The 19,110-nt window shown below is 50.5% G+C and overlaps 1 protein-coding gene and 1 non-coding gene across 5 annotated transcripts in view; one reads left to right on the top strand and one right to left on the bottom strand.

The window, feature by feature from the left end:
* The window catches only part of Ryr1 (ryanodine receptor 1), a 120,345-nt gene extending 101,578 nt beyond the window's left edge, over positions 1-18,767 (bottom strand). For all 4 annotated transcript variants that reach the window (XM_020178572.2, XM_074057842.1, XM_074057841.1 and 1 more), the window contains exons 1-13: positions 18,577-18,767; positions 12,487-12,606; positions 11,665-11,769; positions 10,522-10,596; positions 10,362-10,440; positions 9,951-10,063; positions 9,554-9,647; positions 7,785-7,878; positions 7,188-7,262; positions 6,600-6,756; positions 6,294-6,458; positions 3,809-3,930; positions 3,163-3,358 (exon numbers count right to left, since the gene is read on the bottom strand). In XM_020178572.2, the coding sequence (XP_020034161.2) occupies positions 3,163-3,358; positions 3,809-3,930; positions 6,294-6,458; positions 6,600-6,756; positions 7,188-7,262; positions 7,785-7,878; positions 9,554-9,647; positions 9,951-10,063; positions 10,362-10,440; positions 10,522-10,596; positions 11,665-11,769; positions 12,487-12,606; positions 18,577-18,624 (1,443 nt within the window). In that variant the 5' untranslated portion in view covers positions 18,625-18,767. The remainder of the gene's footprint in view (positions 1-3,162; positions 3,359-3,808; positions 3,931-6,293; positions 6,459-6,599; positions 6,757-7,187; positions 7,263-7,784; positions 7,879-9,553; positions 9,648-9,950; positions 10,064-10,361; positions 10,441-10,521; positions 10,597-11,664; positions 11,770-12,486; positions 12,607-18,576) is intronic.
* Positions 8,040-8,172, top strand: LOC141418336 (small nucleolar RNA SNORA3/SNORA45 family). Its single transcript, XR_012442999.1, has one exon. It is a non-coding gene; the product is annotated as a small nucleolar RNA SNORA3/SNORA45 family (small nucleolar RNA).
* Positions 18,768-19,110: the final 343 nt, after the last annotated feature.

Here is a 19,110-nt window from a genome sequence, read left to right as displayed (position 1 = left end):
ATGCCCAGCTTCTGGTCACAAATTTTCATCAGTCAATCTTTGTATAACCTGTCTTATGTGTTTTTCTGTTTAAGATACTTATTTAATATATATGGTTGGTTCATTAAGTTATTCACAGTGAGCAGCAGTATAATTCATGCCTGAATGAAATTTTCTAACATGTATTTCCTTTCTTCTTTTTTTTTTTTTAGAAGTATTGGGGTTTGAACTCAGAGCTTTGAACTTGCTACCACTTGAATCATGTCCCCCAACCCTTTTTGTTTTAGTTATTTTTCTGATAGGGTCTCACATTTTTGCCTGAGCCAACTTGGACTGTAATTCTATTTATGCCTCCCACATAACTTGGATGTGGATTACCACATCCAGCTAATTGGTTGAGATGGGATCTTGCCAACTATTTGCCCAACTTGGCCTACATACATGTTCATCCTGATCTCTGCCTCCCGAGTAACTGAGATTATAGGCACGAGCCCCTATGCCTGGCCTAACATGTATTTCCCTAAGTGAGGCATATCCCAGCCTTCTTGCACTTAGGAGCACCAGACAGCACCTACCTAGCAGTCACTTTAAATAGTAAAATCAGCTGGGTGTGGTGTTGCACACCTGCAATCCCAGCACTCAGGAGGCTGAGGCAGGAGGAACATAAGTTCAAGACCAGCTGGGGCTATATAGGGAGATCCTTTCTCAGAAAACAAGTTATATTTTAAGGTTCAAACATTCTGTCTAATGGCTACAGTTTGTCTTCTTTTCAGTTCCTCTACTGGGATGTGTCATATTATGGGTTCATCCAAGTGCTGGTGGACATTTGGGCTGTTTCCAATTTGAGGCTATTACAGATAGTTCCACTATGACACTTATTGCTCAGTAGTCCCCTCCCTTATCTGTGGTTTTAGCCCAGTCCAAAAATGTTAAATGGAAAATTCCACATTTTGGGAGAGATCACACACATCTAACTTTTATTATACTGTATTGTTAAAATTATTCTATTTTATTATTAGTTATTTTTGTTAATCTCTTACTGTGCCTAATTTATAAATTAAGCTTTCTTAGAGGTGTGTATGCATAGGAAATAACATGGTATACATAGAGCTTGGTATTATTTGTGGTTTCAGGTATCCACTGGGGTCTTGGAACATATCCCCTGCAGATGAGGGACAGCTACTCTATCTATATCTGGGGACCCACAGCACTAGTAAGACCGGTGGGTCATAGTACAGAGGGCAACCCAGTTGGAATCACATGAACTGACTCTGTCATTAACTAATTGTGACTTTTGAAGTCTTAACCCACCGGGTGTGGTGATTCATACCTGTAATCCCAGTTACTAGTGAGGCAGAGATCAGGAAGATCATGGCTCAAAACCCTATCCAAAAAATAACTAAAGCAAAAAGGGCTGGGTCATGACTCAAATGGTAGAGCACCTGCCTAGCAGCCTAAACCTCCAGAGTCTTCCAAAGTCAAAGATCTCACCATGGCTTGCCTTTTGTCATCTCTTTGCCCTTATAGCCCCCAGCTCTTCCCTGGTCATTGTGCTCCACTCACCCTTCTTGATCTTTCCGGAATATGCCGAGCACACTCTTGTCTCAAGGCCTTTGCATTTCTCTTGTCTATACCAGTTCTCTGGATATACACCTAGCTTGCTCTCTTTCTTCAGAGCGCCCTGATTGAGCACTCTAGTTTAAACTGCAAAACCCCAGTACTTCCCTGATTTTTCTCCTTATTTATCACCATCCAATATGCCATACATTTACTTATCTTTTTAAAATTTTTTTCGCAGTACTGGAGCTTGAACTCAGGGCTTCATGCTTGGGTGGCAGGTGCCCCACTACTTTAACCATGCCTCCAAACCTTTCTGTTCTGGTTATTCTGGAGATAGGGTCTTGCTTTGTGCCCAGTACCACCTGGACCTCGATTCTCCTATTTTATGCTTCCCATCCATCGCTGGGATGACAGGCACTCACCACCACTCCCAGCTTTTGTCCATTCAGGTGGGGTCTCAAAAACTTTTTTCCCCAAGCTGATCCTTCTGATCAGCTAGAGCTGATCTTCTAGCTTGGGGTGACAGGCGCACACCACTGCACCCAGATATTGGTTGAAAAATCCTCTTGATCTCAGCCTCCCAAGTAGCTAGGATTACAGGCATGAGTCATGGGCTCCTAGCTGTTTTTCTTTTTGTTGTTGTTTGTTTGTTTGTTTTGAGACAGAGTCTCTTTAGTTAGCCCAGACTGACCTCAAACTTGCAATCTTCCTGCCTCAGCCTTCCCAGTGCTGTGATTACAGGCATGGGCCACCATGCCAAGCTTATTTATTTTATTGATCATCTGTCTCCCATTATGTGAACTCTGTAAGGGCAGGGATTTTTGTCTGTTTTGTTAACAGCTGGCATATTATTTGAGGAGGTGATTGCTATTTAATCTCTGAGCCTCTATACCCCAACTATAATATGGGAATTACTATCCCCTAAGGAGTCCTGTACATAGAGCACTTAACACATAGGAAGGGCTAAATGTGAGATTCAGATACCAGGACCATGTAAGCAGCATTATTCTGTACTGGAGCTGCTCTAAGCGCCTTGCATATACAGTAGTAATTCCATTCTGTAGGTAGCTTTGTTGTTACTATTATCATTGACGGGTCTTCCTCTCCCACCGGACTTGGAGCCTCTGGAGAGGAGGGGCCAGGTTGGATGCTTTGAATGAATATGCTCTCCCACCCCTCTCGGCTCCACCCACTCAGCCTCTTAGTAGATACTCAGTCCCTGAGCCCCGCTGAGATCCCTCCCTACACCCTCCTCCCTTGATGCCTCAAGATCAGCCTCTTGCTCTACACCCCTCTCCCCCACTATGACTCTCCTGGGTTCTGCCCCTCCATCCCACAGGCCCTGCTACCACAGATCCCGCCCCCTGAGCCGACAGCCCCACTTCTCAGCTGCTCAGAGCTGCTCGGCCTCTGACTTCTTCCTAGGCCTGCCTCCTAGGTGGAGTACCTCTGGTGCGGTCCACCTCCCGGGTCTCTCACAGGCCCCGCCCACCGGCGCAGACCCGCCCCTTCCCGAGGCCCCGCCCCTCAGCGAGCACAGGCCTGGGTCCTGCCTCAAGATCCTCCCCCTGCCCCACCCCAGGCCCCGCCCCCAGCCCCGCCCCTCCCGCGCCTTGGCCTCACCTCCTCCTGGAAGAGGCTCTGGCGGTTGCGCAGGCTGCGAAGCTTGCTCTGCTTCTCCTCGTGCTGCAGCTCCTCCGAGGGCGGCTCGAAGTAGCCGATGAGGTCCTGCAGGCTCAGGATGACGCCCTCGATGGGCAGCGCCGAGCCAGCCGGCGGCCCCGAGCCCCGCGGCTTCCCGCTGAAGCTGTCCAAGCCTCTGCGGGGACCACAGCTGTCAACCAGGCTCAGGAACTCTGACTTTTGTCACCACCCCATGCCCCGCAGGACTCCCACAGACTCCCGTTTTCTAGAGGATGGGAGGTGGAAACAGCGAGGGAAAGGCCTTAGCTCGTGGTCACACCGCAGCAGAGGGTAGGGCTGGGGCTGGGACTCACTCCTGCGAAGGCACAAGGGGTCATGGAAGGAGGAGGAGTCAGGGCTGGGGTCAAGGGTCGGGGAAGGGGGGGTGAGAGGTGATGATCAGGACCGTGAGGTCCAACGTCACAGTTGTCTAGGTCAAGTGAGGCCTCAAATGTGTGGAGGGCAGGGGTTTACATTGCAGGTGGCGTGTGTTAGACAGGGAGGGCTGTGCGGTCTACAGAGAAGCGGTCAGGTGCATGGGTACCAGGAGTCCGGGGTCACCCCAGGCAGGGCGAACGCTGCCTACTTGATGAACTGGTTGTACAGAGCAGCAGTGCTGTGAATCATACGGGCAGCCTGGGACTCCTCCTGCTGACACCGGGTCAGTGACAGCGCATCATCCATGTGGCCTTCCTGGTGCAGCATGGCCTAGCGTGGAGAGACAGAGAGGTCAGGAAGGGATCAGCACCCAAGGCCAGGACCCCCAGGCCTCTCTCACTTCTCAGAGTCACCGCCAATCTCCCGCACCTTTCTATCTCTCTGTCTTTCCTTCTTCTTCTTTTTTTTTTTTTTTTTTTGGCAGCACTGGTGTTTGAACTCATGGCCTCACACTTGCTAGGTAAGCGCTCTACCACTTGAGTCATTCTGCCAGCCCCTTTTCGAGATAGGGTCTCATGAACTATTTGCTCTGGCTGGCTTTGAACCGAGATCCTCCTGATCTCTGCCTCCTGAGTAGCTAGGATTAAAGTGTGAGCCACCGGCCCCCAGCTCCTTCTCTCTGTCTTTGCTTCCATTTCTTTGTCTGTCTGTGGTTCTTTCTCACCCCTACCCCACACTTTTTTTCTCTTTGCCTCCTCCTTTTCTGTCCTCCTGTCCATCTCTCCATATTTCCTCCTGTCTTTGTTTCTGGCTTCTCTGACTTAGTCTCTCTCCTCTGTTTTTCTCCATCTTACCTGTCTCCAGGCTAGACCCTCTCCCTCTGCACCTATTACTGACTTAACATTCCCCCAGAAAGCTCCAATGGCACCCCGAACTTAACATGTCTCAGGGAGAAAGCCTGCACACCTTCCTACCGGGAAAGTCTGTCACAGCTGCCAGCTGTACCTGGAGCTGAACCCCCAGTCTTCATCCAGTCTGGTGGCTATAAATAACCACCTGCTGGCGACTACCACCTGTCTCCCTCTGATCCAGTCCTGAGTCTATATACTAGGTTTATGTATTCAAATGCAAGCCTTGTTTTCACAAAGGATTCCCACTCATTCACTCTGCAAGACTTTTTTTTTTTTAAATAGTAGTACTGAGAAGAAGAGAGAAAAATGAAAAAAATAGTACTGAGAATTGAACTCAAGGCCTTATGCTTGTTAGGCAAGCACTGTACCACTTGAGCCACACCTCCAGTCCTTTTACTTTTTCAGTTCGTTTTTTCAGACAGGGTCTCAAACTTTTGCCTTGGCTAGCCTCAGACTATGATCCTCCTATCTCTACCTTCCAAGTAGCTGGGATTACAGACATGAGTCACCATGCTCAACTGCAAGTCTTTATTGAGTGGCTCCATTCTAGGCAAGGGGGTCAGACTTAAGATCTCTGTCTTAAGAACCACCAGGCACTGGTGGTTCACTCCTATAATCCTAGCTACTTGGGAGGCTGAGATCAAGAGGATGGAGGTTCAAGGCCAGTCTGCACAAACAATTTGAGAAACACCATCTCCAAAATAATCAGAGCAAAATGGACTGGGGGAGTGGCTCAAGCAGTAGAGCCCCTGCTTTGCAAGAGCAAAGCTTTGAGTTCAAACCCCAGTCCCACCAAAAAAAAAAAAAAAATCCCTGTCCTGAGCTGACACTTTATTGTCCCCATCTTGGTTAAGGACATTTAACCGAGATTCAATTCTTGCAGTTTCTTGGGGTAAAAATCATAGCATATGCTCAGTCCTCCCCTTTTCTCACCCCATATCAGTCCAACAGCAAGTTCTTTTTTACTTCACCCTCAGAATACAGTTAGATTCTACAGTCCCCATCCTGGTCCTGTCTGCTATCATCTTCCACCTGTACCATGGCAGCCTCCCTTCTCCAGCTTTGCCCCCCACCCCATACAGTCTGTTCCTACAGGTGGCCTAGGAATCCTCGGCCCCTTTTCAAAAGTCTCTCGTGGCTCCATCTCACTCGGGATGAAAACTAGATCCTTCCCTATGGCCTACAGACCCCACACCATCTGTTTCCATCCCCTCTCTGTCCTCACCTCCTACTATCCGGTCTTCATTCGCTCTGCCCTAACCATACCCAAACATACCAAAGAGGTCTTCTTTCTGTTATTGTAACAAGTCAAGTTCACCCCAACCTCAGTGCCTTTGCACGTGCTGTTTCCTCCGTCAGAAGTAGCTTTCCTGCTTCTCAGTTGTAAATCTGTGTACCTCACTGAAAACAGTTTATTCACTGGAAGGGTAGGGAACAAGTCTACTTAACTCATCTATTTTTCCACACACACAACAACTCCAGTACTCAATAATGTTTGTTGAATGTTATTCTGTCACTATCTGTCTTTGCCTTTTTATTTCTGTCTCTATTTTTCATGTCTCTTTGTCTCTACCTCTCTCTGTCTCTATTTCTCTCTCCTTCATATATATGTATGTATAATTTTATAATATATAATTTTTACATATAATGTATATAAGTTTATATATATAATTTTAACTTTTCCTGAACCTTTCAGTCTGTTTTACCCTCAGTCCCATCCTCACACTCCCAAAGGCTCAGACACTACTGTCCTAGCCCCCTCCCTATCCCTGCAGAATTTACCTTCTTCTTGAGCACGCCCAGCCGCAGGGCCTTTGGGTCTGGGGCGGCATAGGTGAGCCATAGGCCTGAGGTCACGTGTTGCACAAAGCACAATGACTCCCCATACTTGATCTCAGGGGGGCCCATGCCCTCCACGTCCCGCTTGGGGGCCACATCCAGCTTCTCCTGTAGGGGCAGGGGACGGGGATCAGTCTCCTCCATGTGCGTGTTAATGGGGGAGCCACAGAGAGAGACAGCAGAGGAGAGACTGGTGTCACATGGACACAGAGCCCCACGTGAGGGTGGGGTCCCCTGACCCCCACTGACCTTGGAGATGCGGAAGCAGAAGGCAGTGGCCTTGGTGTGGGCCTTGTTGGCATCTACCACCACCAGGCCCTGGTCCTCAGTGAGTGCCAGGTATCTCCCAGTGGTCACATGCCGGATTCTCAGTGGCTGGCCCCAGCGCAAGTGGCTCCCACTCCAGCTGTGGAAGGTGACGATGAAGGGAGTAAGAGGACCCCTAAGTCCTTCCACAGACATCACAATCTCGGTCAAAACCTCCTCCAGCCCCCCAACTCTCTTCCACACTCCCCAAACCTTTTTTGGGACCTCCAAGTCTTTCTGAGGACTCTCCATCCTCCCTCAGAAACTCCAGTCCTCTCTCACGCCCTTGAAGATTCCTCCAGGTCCTTCAGATGTCACCAGTGCCCCCACACTGTCCAGGCCCCTACACTCCCCACATTTTTCACTCAGGACCCCAGATGTCCCCCTCAGATCTTTTCCTCAAGGACTCCGGGGTCATCTCTCTCAGGGTCCTTAGATTGTACCCCAAACCCTTCATTCTCTTCCTCAGATCTTTCTGCAAGACCCCTGTCCTCCTGGAGGTCCCCACCCCTCCCCCAGGTCCCCTCCTACCTGATTCTCAGTGGCTCCAGCCTCCAGAGCGAGCGGGCATGGGTGCACACAGACCCTCCCTCATAGTAGACAAGTCTGGGGATAAGCATAGAGTGAGGTCAGGAGTTCAGGCTCCAGCTCCCCAGAATCTGGTCCCTAACCCCATCCACAGCTGCTGCTATAGTTTGGATCTTGAATGTCCCCAAAGGCCCATGTGCTGAAGGCTTAGTCCCCAGTCTCTGGTGGAACCTTTGGGCAATGGGACTTATTATGGAAGGCCACTGGGGTATGTCCTTGAAGAGACTATTGGGGCCCTGGCCCCTCCACTCTCTCTCTCTCTTTTGCTTCTCAGCCACCATAAGGTGAACTGGCCTCCAACATGTGCTCCCACCATGATACGCTATGCTGCCACAGGCCCGAAGCATCAGGGCCAAGTGATCACAGACTGAAACCTCTGGAACTGTGAGCTACAATATACCTTTTCCCTTCTTAAGTTGACTCTCTTAGGCTGTTTTGTCACAGTAACAAGAAGCTGGCTAATGCAGGGTCTTAGTTCCTAGCCAGTCTTTTTTCATCCCCCTCCCAGAGACTCCAGGTTCCTTCGTCCCCAGCCCAGACCTGCGCTGATCATCACTGTCAGCAGGGGAAATGGTCAGACACTCATCCATATGTCCGTGAAAGAGACGGAGAACATGACCCCCTGTCACGAAGCCTGGGAGGAATAAGAGAAGGTGTTTGCTGTCAGGTGGGGCCCCACAAAGGCTGGGGAGAAAGTGTGGGGTCCAGGGTCCCTGCTCTACCCTGTGGGAGGCTAAGGGCTTGGTCTGGGGCCTGCAGCTGACTGTGTGGGTTCCGGGCAGTAAGAGTCTGAGAGCCAAGGCTAGAGTCACAGTCTGACACAGCACTTGTCCTGGTGTGGTAGAGTTCTCGGGGAGAATCTGCTCATCTTGATTCCCCTGGGGGGGCAGTTAGTGCCCCCCCACCAATGCCCAGAGCAAAAACATGCCCCTAGGTCCCAGAAAGTTTGGGTTTGTTGGCTTCTTTCCACATTCCCCTTAGGGAATTAGTATCTGCTGCGGTCTACTGTAACTCTTTTTCCTTCTAGGACTGCTACAAAGTTTTTGAAATCCTGGGTCCTGGTGGCTTGAATCCACACAGTGGGAAGTTCATTACATACTAACAAACTAAAGAAAAAAAATGAAGTGCCTGGAGTAGTGGCAGACACCTGTAATCCCAGCTACTCAGGAGGTAGAGATAGGAGGATAGTGGTCTGAGACCAGCCCAGGGCAAAAGCACAAGACCCTAGCTGAAAAACAAACTAAAGCAAAAGGGCTTTGGGAGGATGACTCAAGTAGTAGAGCACTTGTGTGAGGCCCTGAGTTCAAATCCCAGTACCAAAAAAAAATTCTGAGCAAGTTTCAGGCCTGAAGTGCAGATGTGAGATTTAGGGTCTGAAATTGGGGACCTATGTTTGAGAGCCTGAATATACAAGGCTAAGGTCAGGGGGCTAGAGGGTCTGTGTTTAAGATTCTGAGTTTGGACTTCTGAGGTTGGGATCAGAGCATGAGGTCTAGTATTCCCCAGTGTTGGGATCTGACTTCCAAGGCTTGGGATTTGGGTCTGGGTTTAGAGGGTCTTGGGTTGGGGCCAGCAGTTAGGGTCTCAACCCTGAGTTTTGACTTCGGGGATCTGAGGCTGGCATCTCTGGTCTGGGGTGTAAGGTTAGAATCTAGGTTTGGGAGTCTGAGCTTTGGGATAGGAGTTTGGAAAGAACTGAGTTTTGTAGTTAAAAGTTGATGGGTCTGGGTTTGGGTGTCACGGTTTGGATCTCAGCTTGGCTGTGGTTGTGAAGTCTAAAGTTTGGGCTATGAAAGTTGGGATTGGAGTTTTGGGGCCATTCTTTGAAGTGTTACTATGGGGTTCTGAATTTGGGTGCTTGATTTGGGAAATTTTGATCTTTCAAAGCTGAAGTTAAAGTTTGGAAATCTGAGGCAAGTGGGATAAAGTTTAGAGACTGAAACAGGGACTCTGAGGTTTGGATTTGGGGTTTGGAGGTCTTGGTCTGTGCTTATTTCTGAGGATTGAGATCTGAGGGTTAAGTACCAAAATTAACGTTCTAAGCTTTGAATCTCAGTGTAGGGTCTAACCTCTAGGACTGAGTCTGGTGTGGCAGCTTTGGGAACTAATACCTTGGGGTCTGAGTTTGGGGGTGTGCCATTGGGTTTGGAGGTTGGGGATCTGAGCTCTGGGGTCAGTTGGAAATTGTGTGAGAGTCACAAGTTGGAGATCTAGGTTTGGGGTCTGAAGTTCTGAAGTTTGGACATGGGTGAAGAGCAACACTAAGAGCCTTTTTCTGGGGGCGGAGGGCAGAGGTCTGGGACCCTCACCCTCTTCACAGCAGGAGCAAATGGGGTTCATGTTCCACAGTGTCTGCATGAAGGAGGCATCAACTTGGAGCTCCCCACTGGCCGTTGACAGGTGCTGGGGGCCGCCAGGGTGTGATGGTCAGAGATGACAGGTGGAAGTTGGCAAGAGTCCGGAGTCAGAGGCCAGAAATTGGGGATGGATGCCAGACAGCATACAGATATGAGACAGAAAATTGGAGTTCACAGATCAGGAGAGGAAGATCAAATAAAAAATGGGAGATCAGAAATCAGAAAATTCGAGGACAGAGGACAGGAAAGTGGGGCCAGCTGGGCAAACCAAGAATGAAGAGATGGGGCCCGTCCCCTGCACCCCAAGCCTTGGGAACTGTAGGACCTGCTGTGGGGGTGGATTGCTCACCAGATAGCGCTCAGAGGAGACACTGACAAGGATGAGGTCATCTCCAACTCGAACCTTCTCTCCCTCAGACCTCTGCTTGGAGGCTGGGTGCATCGTCCACCAACAGGCCTCTCCTATGGGCAAGGACAGGATGAGGGGGTGGCTGTCAGCACGATGGCTGCCCAGAATGCTTTTCCCCAGGTGTTCCCAGACACAGAGCCTCCCAGGCCTCAACCCATAAATTACTGCTGTCACCAACTGTGGCCCAGTAGCCTCCCCAAGTCTCTATCTAGAAGGTGTCCATCCATACACCCAGCCCCTCTACCCCGAAGTCCCCATCCAAGTCCCTAAAGCCTGCCTCCAGAGCTCTGTAGACCTGTCTGCCCCCTGATTCCCTGCCTTGGGGTCTTGACCACTTCCCCACCCCTGCACCTGTTGCATCCTCCTGCAGTCCCACATCGAAGGCCAGCTTGTCAGTCATGGAGCGAGAGGTGGTGAGGCAACTCAGGTACTAGGGATGAAGAGAGGGATCAGCTTCCTTCTGACAGACCTGCCCTCTGCCCCATATCTGCACCCTTGCTGATGCACTCACCATGCCGCTGTGTGCATGCCGGAGCAGGATGGCATGGCCATACAGGAGTGTCCTGTGTCCCCCACCTTGGGATGACTACAAGGGGAAGGGAGGACAGAGTAAGCACAGACCCCCAGATTCATGAGACCCCCAGATAATCTGCCCTATTAGCAGGTGATCATATGCTCTCCATCAAACACCATTCTCAGGTCTGGAGGTCAGGAAGCCTCAATTCAGACCCTCAACAGATTCTCTGCCTCAATTTCCCCCTCCATGGAAGCAGGGGCTGTGTCTCTGAGAAGTCCAGGGATGGGGTGCTATACATTCCTCAAAGCCCACCCCTGTTTCCTCTTCCTCCTTCACCTCATTAGCCAGGTCCCAAAGTCACCCAGGAAGGATGAGTCAATCTTCCAGCTCCCTGGGGACATTCAGAGACCGCAGTGGCTTGTGTTCCACGGGCCTCAGCCACCTTTTCTCTACTTTGTCGTAACACAGCTGAGCTGCAGCCGGTATGCACTGGGACAGTCCTTGCAGTTGATAAACATGTGACTGTCACCTACAGTGGCAAGGTGGCCACCCTGTGCCGCCACACACCCCCTCGTGAGCACAAGGAGACTCAGCCCTTTGGTGAGGAAGTTACATCCAAGTGCTTGATGGTACCATGTCTCCATCATGGCTCTCACATGCCCACGCTCCAAGGGGACCATGTGATGTGGCCACATGATCACATGGCAGACCCACTCTTGGACCAGAAGGGACCCACACTTGGAATGGAAGGAGGTAAGGGAAGAGGTCCCATGCGGTAAGAAGCTGAAGTCAAGGTTGGGGAAAAGGATGGGAAAGAGGAGAAAGGAACAGGTCGGGGGGAATGGGGGCTCAGAAGCCCCCACCCTTCCTTCCTGCCTGCCTAGCCTGTTCTGGGCCACAGGCCCTGACAACTGGGGTGGGGGAAACCCCCAGCCCCTGTGTACAGGTTGTGGGTCTGAGCAGCAGGCCTGGGGGCAGGAGGAGTGGGAAGGACAGGTGACACCCAAGGCCAGACCTACCCACTTATCCAAATTGAGGGCCTGTGGGGATGGGGCAGAGAGGAAGAAGAGCACATGGTAAATGTCCCCCAGGTCCCCTCACCCATCCCTGTCCCTGCTCCCTGAAGGGGAGCCTCACCTCCACGCCGGCCTCCACAGTGTTGGCCAGCATCTCCTGCAGGGCTCGAACTGACAGGGACTGCTCCAGGATGAAGCAGCAGATGGCCAGGTCGGGAGGTACATTCTGGGTGGGGTAGGCAGGCGTCAATGGGGGCTGGAAGACGGCTGAGCACCGTTGCCTGGCATACCCCCACCCTTAGTCTGAACAGCCACACCCAGAGACACCCAGACCACACCCAACCACACAAGAATCCCCTGCCCCGTGCCACCTGTCAGACGCACTGATTCTACACCATCACCTTGCTGTCTAAGCCACTAGACCCTCCCCGTCTCAGTCCCCTGTCGCCTCTCTTTAAGGCTCCCTCTTCTGTAAAACACCCAAGTCCCCTCCTCCGTGGACCTCCCCTTTCTGAGCCCCCAGTCCCTGCTCCTAGGGTCTCAGGCCAACTCCCCCTTGGACCCTTCAGACAGCTGCTAAGGAAAGTTCTGGATCAGCAAACCTGACTGCCCTCCCTCTCCCCGCTCCGTGTGCACCCCATAAGGCCCGCAACCCCAGCCACCTCAGACCCCACCCCCACCTCAGACCCTGTCCTTCCTTCCTCTGGCCCCGCCTAGAAATGTCAGACCCCGCCCTCGTCCTGCTCAGACCACGCCCCTTCACCATCAGATCCCGTCTCAACCTTACACGTGTTCCTCCCCTCTGGCCCCGCCCCTGCGCCCTCAGGCCACGCCCATTTCCCCTCTTAGCCGCCTCGCGACTTGCTCTCCTGGAGCGCCTCCTTTTTGACTTGGGGACCCTCTTTTGGGGACCCCAAACCCTGCCGCGCCTGCACACTCTGACCTGCGCGTTGCTCGTGGGCTCCAGGAAGCAGAGGCGGTTGCCGAAGCCCTCGGCGGCCAGGCAGAGCTTGAGCTGCTCCTTGAGCACGGTGGCGCTGCATTGCAGGACCACCTCGTCGTCCTGTGGGGACCGAGGGACAAAGGCTCGTTGGTGGGGCCCGGCCCGGACACCACAAGCACTGCAGGTCGCCGGCCGCTCCCCCCACCCTTCCCCTTGTGGAAAAGATAAGGACTGGTGATACCCCATCACCAACCAAGATTGGCAGAACCCTCTGCCTACTCCTAAAGTCCCCCCAGATGACACCCAGGATCGCCCCATCCTATTCTTTCTGTAGTTATTTACTTTGAGACGGGGTCTGGCTATGTTGCCCAGTCCGGTCTCCAACTCCTAGGTTCAAGAGACCCTCCTGCCTCAGTCTCCCAAAGAGCTGGAACTATAGGCATATGCCACCGAGCCTGGCTTCAGCCCATTTTAAAAGTGGAAATAGGCTCAGGGAGACGTTGATTGCCCAATGGACGGAGCTTGGATTTGAACCAGAGTCTCGCTGCCTCCAGAGGATGCCTAAGTAGGGTCTGTAAAGTGACTCACTGGAAGATGGTTGTTGGATGATACCAACAACCTTGTAAGTTTTTTTTTTTTGAGACAGGGTATCTTACGTACAGGCTGGCTTCAATCTCTCGATCCTCCAGCTTCAGCTTCTGGAGCTCTGTGACTAACCGGTGTGCACCACCACACTTGGCAAAATGGCTTTTTAAATTCACGCTTCCCAGTCATGCGCCTGTAGCTCATACCTGAAATTCTAGCTACTTAGGAGGCTGAGATAGGGAGGATCACAGTTTGAAGCCAGCCTGGGCAAACAGTTTGGGAAACCCCTCATCTCCAAAATAACCAGAGAAAAATGAGCTGGAAGTGTGGCTCAAGTGGTAGAGTGCCTGCTTTGTGAACATGAATACCAGTCCTGTCAAATAATCTTTTTAAAATCCACCCTTTCCTCATTTTGTGTACTTTTTTGTGTACTGTTGTGATAACAACTGTCATTTATGGAGTGCTTCCTCATGGCACCTGAATTGGACATGAGGGCCTGGATTAGATCCATGGGGAGGAAGACATGCCAGAAAGGAAAACATAGACACAATTGGTGATAGCTGAAGAAGGCCTCTAAATTACATAATGGTGTCATATCAATGCTAAATCTTGTAATTTTGATCGCTGCACTGGTTTTGTAAGAGCCTGCCCTCATTCTTTCAAAACCCACAGTGAAGTACATAAGGCTTCAGGGTATCGCATTCATAAAATACTCTCAACACAGGTCAGGAGAAAAACAGAAAATGATTAAAATAGACACAGCAAACTTAGCACTGAGAGAAATGAGGGAAAGCTAAGTGGGGTGGGCATTCTTTGAGCTCATCTTGCATCTTTTCTGTAAGTTAGAAATTATTTCAAGATAAATTAAAATTTTCAGGCCAGGCACCGGCAGCTCACGCCTGTAACTCTAGCTACTTGGGAAGCAGAGATCAGGAGGATCACTGTTTGAGGCCAGCCCCAAGCAAATAGTTTGTGAGACCCTATCTCAAAAACTCCCAACATGAAAAAGGACTGGCGGAGTGGCTCAAGTGCTAGAGCACCGGCCTTGCAAGCGTGAGGCCCTGAGTTCAAATTCCAGTACCGCCAAAAAAATTCAAAAAGCGTTTTCTCTGTGCTCCGTCAATTAATACATGATTTCGCCCTTGCAACACCCCATGAGGTTAAGTCTTGTGCTGTAAGCAGGAGGAAACTGAGGCAGAGACATCAGGTGACTTGCTCAAGGTCACACAGCTGACATGGTATTGCTGGGAATTGGGATGTAATTCCCAAATGCTGTGACTCTACCAGTCTTAGAACACCCTAGAGCACCTCTGACCATACAACTGAAGTAGCCCACACCCCAGACACCTAACACAAATGGACATAAAATGGGGGAGGGGTTCAACGCATTAGTCAAAACTGATGGAGATCCTGGCCTGGTTTTTTTGTTTTGTTTTGTTTTGTTTTGGTGGCACTGGGGTTTGAATTCAGGGCCTCACACTTTCGAGGCAGGTGCTCTACCTCTTTAGCTACTCTGCCAGCCCTTATTTGTGATGTTTTTGGGGTTTTCCTTCTTTTTTTTTTTTTAATAGGGTCTCATGAACTATTTGTCCTGGCTGGCTTTGAACCTTTGTCCTCTTGATCTCTGCCTCCTGAGTAGCTATGATAACATCAGTGCCTAGCTTTTTTTCTGTTTTCTTTTTTGAGATAAGGTCTTGCTATGTAGCCTGGACTGGCCTCGAACTTGCTACGTAACCCCAGTAGGCCTGGAACTTGAAAATCTCTGGCTTCAGCCTCCTGAGTCAAGTTGGGATTACAGGTGTACACTGCCACACCCACCAGAGACCTACACCTTGATCCACTCCATCAGCCCTTTTTTTTTTTTTGCGTTGGATTCTTCAAAGTAGGGTCTTGCAGAACTATTTGCCTGGGCTGGCTTCAAACCTCAGTCCTCCTGATTTCTGCCTTCTGAGTAGCTAGGATTACCAGTGTGAGCCACCAGCACCTGGCAACCTGGGCTGTTAATCACTGAATAAAGCCGTGGCTGTTCCATTTTACACAGGAGAACACATGACCTGTCTTAGGTCACATGACCTCCAGCCTTCCAAGCATATAATACAAACATGCTTCATCCTGGGCTTCAAGTCATGTAGGCAGTCCTCAGTGTGTCCATCCAACCCGGGATGAGGGAAAGAGGCATAAACAACCTCATGGTAATGGTCTATAGGATTGTTCTGTCCCGTGACCTCCAACTCTGACCTCCTGGCACATGCTGGTACTTTGTGTATTTGTGCACTCATGTAGATCAAACAGTATTTACCAGGCATTTGCTGGTTGCCAGGCCTTATATTAGGGCTTTGCAGTCACTTAACACACATTTACTACTGAGTACCTCCTGCATGTCAGGCACTGTTCTAGGCACTGAATACAGAGCAGTGAATAAAGCAGATGAAAATCCCTGCCTGTGGAGAGCTGACATCCTTGTAAACGCATGATTTCAATGTCAGTGACAAGTGTTATGCAAAAAATAACCCAGGGTGATGTAAGAGAGTGGCTTTGGGGTGGGGATGACATCAGTGAGAAGGTGAAGTGACAACTACTCTAAGGAGGTGACATTTGAGCTGAGCCTTGTCTAAATAATGAGAAGGAATCAGGCATGCTCGTCTCTGAGGGAAGAATGTTTCAGGAAGATGGGCAACCTTAACCGGAAGAAAATGCTTGCATGGGTCTCTTGAATCCTAATTGGATGTATTTTTATTTATTTATTTATTGGGGGCACTGGGGTTTGAACTCAGGGCCTCACACTTGATAGGCAGGCGCTCTACCACTTGAGCCAGTCTACCAGTCCTGTTTAGTGTTGGGTAATTTCAAAATAGGGTCTCTCAAACTATTTACCTGGTGCTGGCTTTGAACCACAATCCTTCTGATTTCTGCCTCCTGAGTAGCTTGGATTACAGACTTGAGCCACTGGCACCCAGCTCTCTCCAGGCCTGGCATTCAGAAACCCTAGCCAGAGCAAGACTAGAGGTCACCAGCCATCCAAAAGAACTGAAATCAGTCTGGGGAGGTTATGGCCATCATGCCCCAAAAATGCAATAAAAGTAGAGACCAGTTGCAGTGTTGGACCTAAAAACACCAATGTGCCTGTCCTGCCCTCAGAGCAATCAACATTTTATGAAGTCGCTCCCCTTAAAAACAAGTGTGTGTGAATGTTCACAGGGGTTGTCCATAGTAGCAACAACTTGGAGACAATCCAAATGTCCGCCAGGCAAGTGAGTTCATAAGCAAATTGCAATATAGTCATACAATGAGAAGGAATGCATTTTGGATTCCTTGCTACACAAATAAATGTCCATGCTGAGTAAAAAGAGAAAGACAGGGTTGGCAGAGTGGCTCAAGTGGTAGAGCGTCTGCCTAATGAGTGTGAGGCCCTGAGTTCAAATCCCAGTACTGCCAAAAAAAATCATAAAAAGAGAGAGAGAGACAAAGACGAGCAAGTATATATTGTATGTGAAATTCTGCAAGTGCGTAATGGAATCTATAGTGATATAAACAGATGCCACAAAGAGCGGGAGCCATCTTTTGTGGTAAAGGAAGTGTTCTGTGCTTTGATTAGAATGCTGGTTACGTGGGTTTGCACAATTCCTCAAAACTATAACCCCTAAAATGAACTAACTTATTGCATGTCAATTACACCTCTTTAAATAATTACACTTCTTTAAAATAAGAATAATAATGTTAAGCTGAGTGCCGGAGGCTCACACCTGTAATCCTAGACACTCAGGAGGCAGCGATCTGGAGAATCGAGGTTCGAAGCTAACCTGGGCAAATAGTTCAAGAGACCCTATCTTGAAAAACTCTTCATACACACACACACACACACAAAATATGTGTGTATATATATATATATATATATATATATATATATGCATATATGATGGCTGGTGGAGTGGCTCAAGGTGAAGGCCCTGAGTTCAAGCCCCAGTACCACAAAAAAAAAAAAAAAGTTTGAGAGAAGGAACCCAATAACATTCAGGAAACAGACCCACTCTGGGGTCAAGAGCTACTGGCTACCTTGAAAAGTCTGGGCCCAGTTTTTGAAAGGAGGAGGACAGGCCCCAGGGGCATCCAGAGATGCCACTTCTTGGCTTTGACCTTGGGCAAGTGATTCTACCATTTGGGGTTTGGTTTCCTCAAATCTCCCAGGGAGATAAAGATAGGGCCCTACCTCAGAAGATAGGGCAGCGAGAATATAATTAGATTCCTCTGGAGGCACAGGGCACAGGGCCTGGTGCAGAGTGACTGCTCAGGCCACTACAGCCATGCTTTTATTAGCGCCAGGAAAGGCCCAACCCATGGGTGTCTGCTAAGGGGCTGGGGCTGGGTGAGAGTCCGTCTTGTGGCTTCACATCCAGTTGTCCCCATCCTTCACTACCAGCTCCAGCTGTCTGTTCCTCCCTCCCAGGAAACCGGACCCAGCCCGCTGTGGTCCTATTCTGGGTCAGGAATGCTGTGTCAGCACTTCCTGCATGGACTCAGGGCATAGAGGGGGCAGTGTAGGGTCAGCAGATGTGGCCCAGAGGAGATGTCACCTCCCATACTTACACCCCCACCCCCTGCTGAGCCACTGGGAAGTGATGATGAGAAGGACTAGGAGATGGGAGTCCCCTCCCCCTCTCTCGTCCCCTCCCTGCCACTGCCCTTGCCCAGGGCCCAGAAAAAAGGCTATTCTGGGAGGGACACCTGTTGTTTCAATTCTCATCCCTGCCCCCAGCCTGGGATCAGAAATTCAGGGAGGGACAGAGCTAGAGGGACAGCAAAACGCAGAGGACTCGAAGCCAAGGAACAAAAGGCAGAGTCCTAGACAAGGAGTCAGAGACAGAGAGAAAGAAAGACCCAAAGACATCCCAAAGAGATGGATAGGGAGAAACGCCACCCAGAGCGTCGTACAGATCATTAGCAGACATATTTGATCCTCCTCCCCAAAAGAAAGACCAAGAATCCAAGGGATCCCTCAAAAGACCCCCCAAGAGCTGGGATTTTAAAGGACTGGTGTCCTCCAGCCCACCCCAGCCCCCTTCCCAAGAATTTAAATAGGCCAGAGCTTGGAGCAAGAGAAGAACGAGGGCTGGGGTGGGGGTGGGGGAGTGGCTAAATTAAGCCTAGGAATTAGAACCACCTTCCCCAAGTGCCTGCTTCCAGGGTAGCAGGGGGGTGGGGGTGCTTCCTCAGTGGCCCCTCTTGTGGGACAAATCGCTAATCTCAGAAGAGAGAGGGACCTGAGATCCCCCTCCTCATTCTGTACCTCCCAAGTCCTGCTAACGAATTCTCTGTGGTGAGAAAGGTAGAGGAGACAAAAAGAGACAAAGTGACAGTCATCCAAAGTGACAAAGGAAGAGACTTCACATTTCAGAGACCACCAGCAAGCAGGATGGAGACATTCAGAGACAGTGAGACTCAGAGATACCCTAGAAATTGCACCCCCTCCCCAAAACACCCAGAGACCCCTACCCCAGACATACGCACCGTCCGCAGGAACTGGACTTCGTCCTCGCCTTCTCCTCCGTCACCCATGATGTCGAGGCTCGGGGCCGGGGCTGAGGTCCGGGTATGGTGGGAAGGGGCCGCAGGCTGGGCTGGCGGGCTGGGGGGTTGGGGTCGGAGACCTCTGGGGACGCCAGAGGCACCCGAGAGGTAGATGGAACTGCGTGCAGGACACGCTTGCAGGACGGAGATGGGAGGAGGTCCCCGCCCCCCGGTACCCGCCCCCCGGTACCCATTGGACTAGGGCGCTCTAGGCCACGCCTCCTCTCCCGAAGCCCCGCCCACAGGCCGCAAACCCTGGCTCTAGATGCCGGGGGTGTCTAGAACTTAACCTGCGCTTTCCTCCCCGCCACCACATCGTTCTACCGTTTCATAGCGGGGATACTGAGGCTCTGCGCTTGGAAAGCCCTTGCTGGCTGTCACAAAGCAGAGCCTGAAATGTGCAACATCTCCTGACTTTTAAAAGCACCATATAGGGCTGAGCGTGGTGGTGCACACCTGTCATCCCAGCTCTTT

The sequence above is a fragment of the Castor canadensis genome, chromosome 16 (genome assembly GCF_047511655.1).
Source record: "Castor canadensis chromosome 16, mCasCan1.hap1v2, whole genome shotgun sequence".
In the NCBI taxonomy this organism is placed as follows: Eukaryota; Metazoa; Chordata; class Mammalia; order Rodentia; family Castoridae; genus Castor; species Castor canadensis.
Note: the sequence above shows the minus strand (reverse complement) of the source record. Positions and strands in the feature narration are given on the sequence as shown.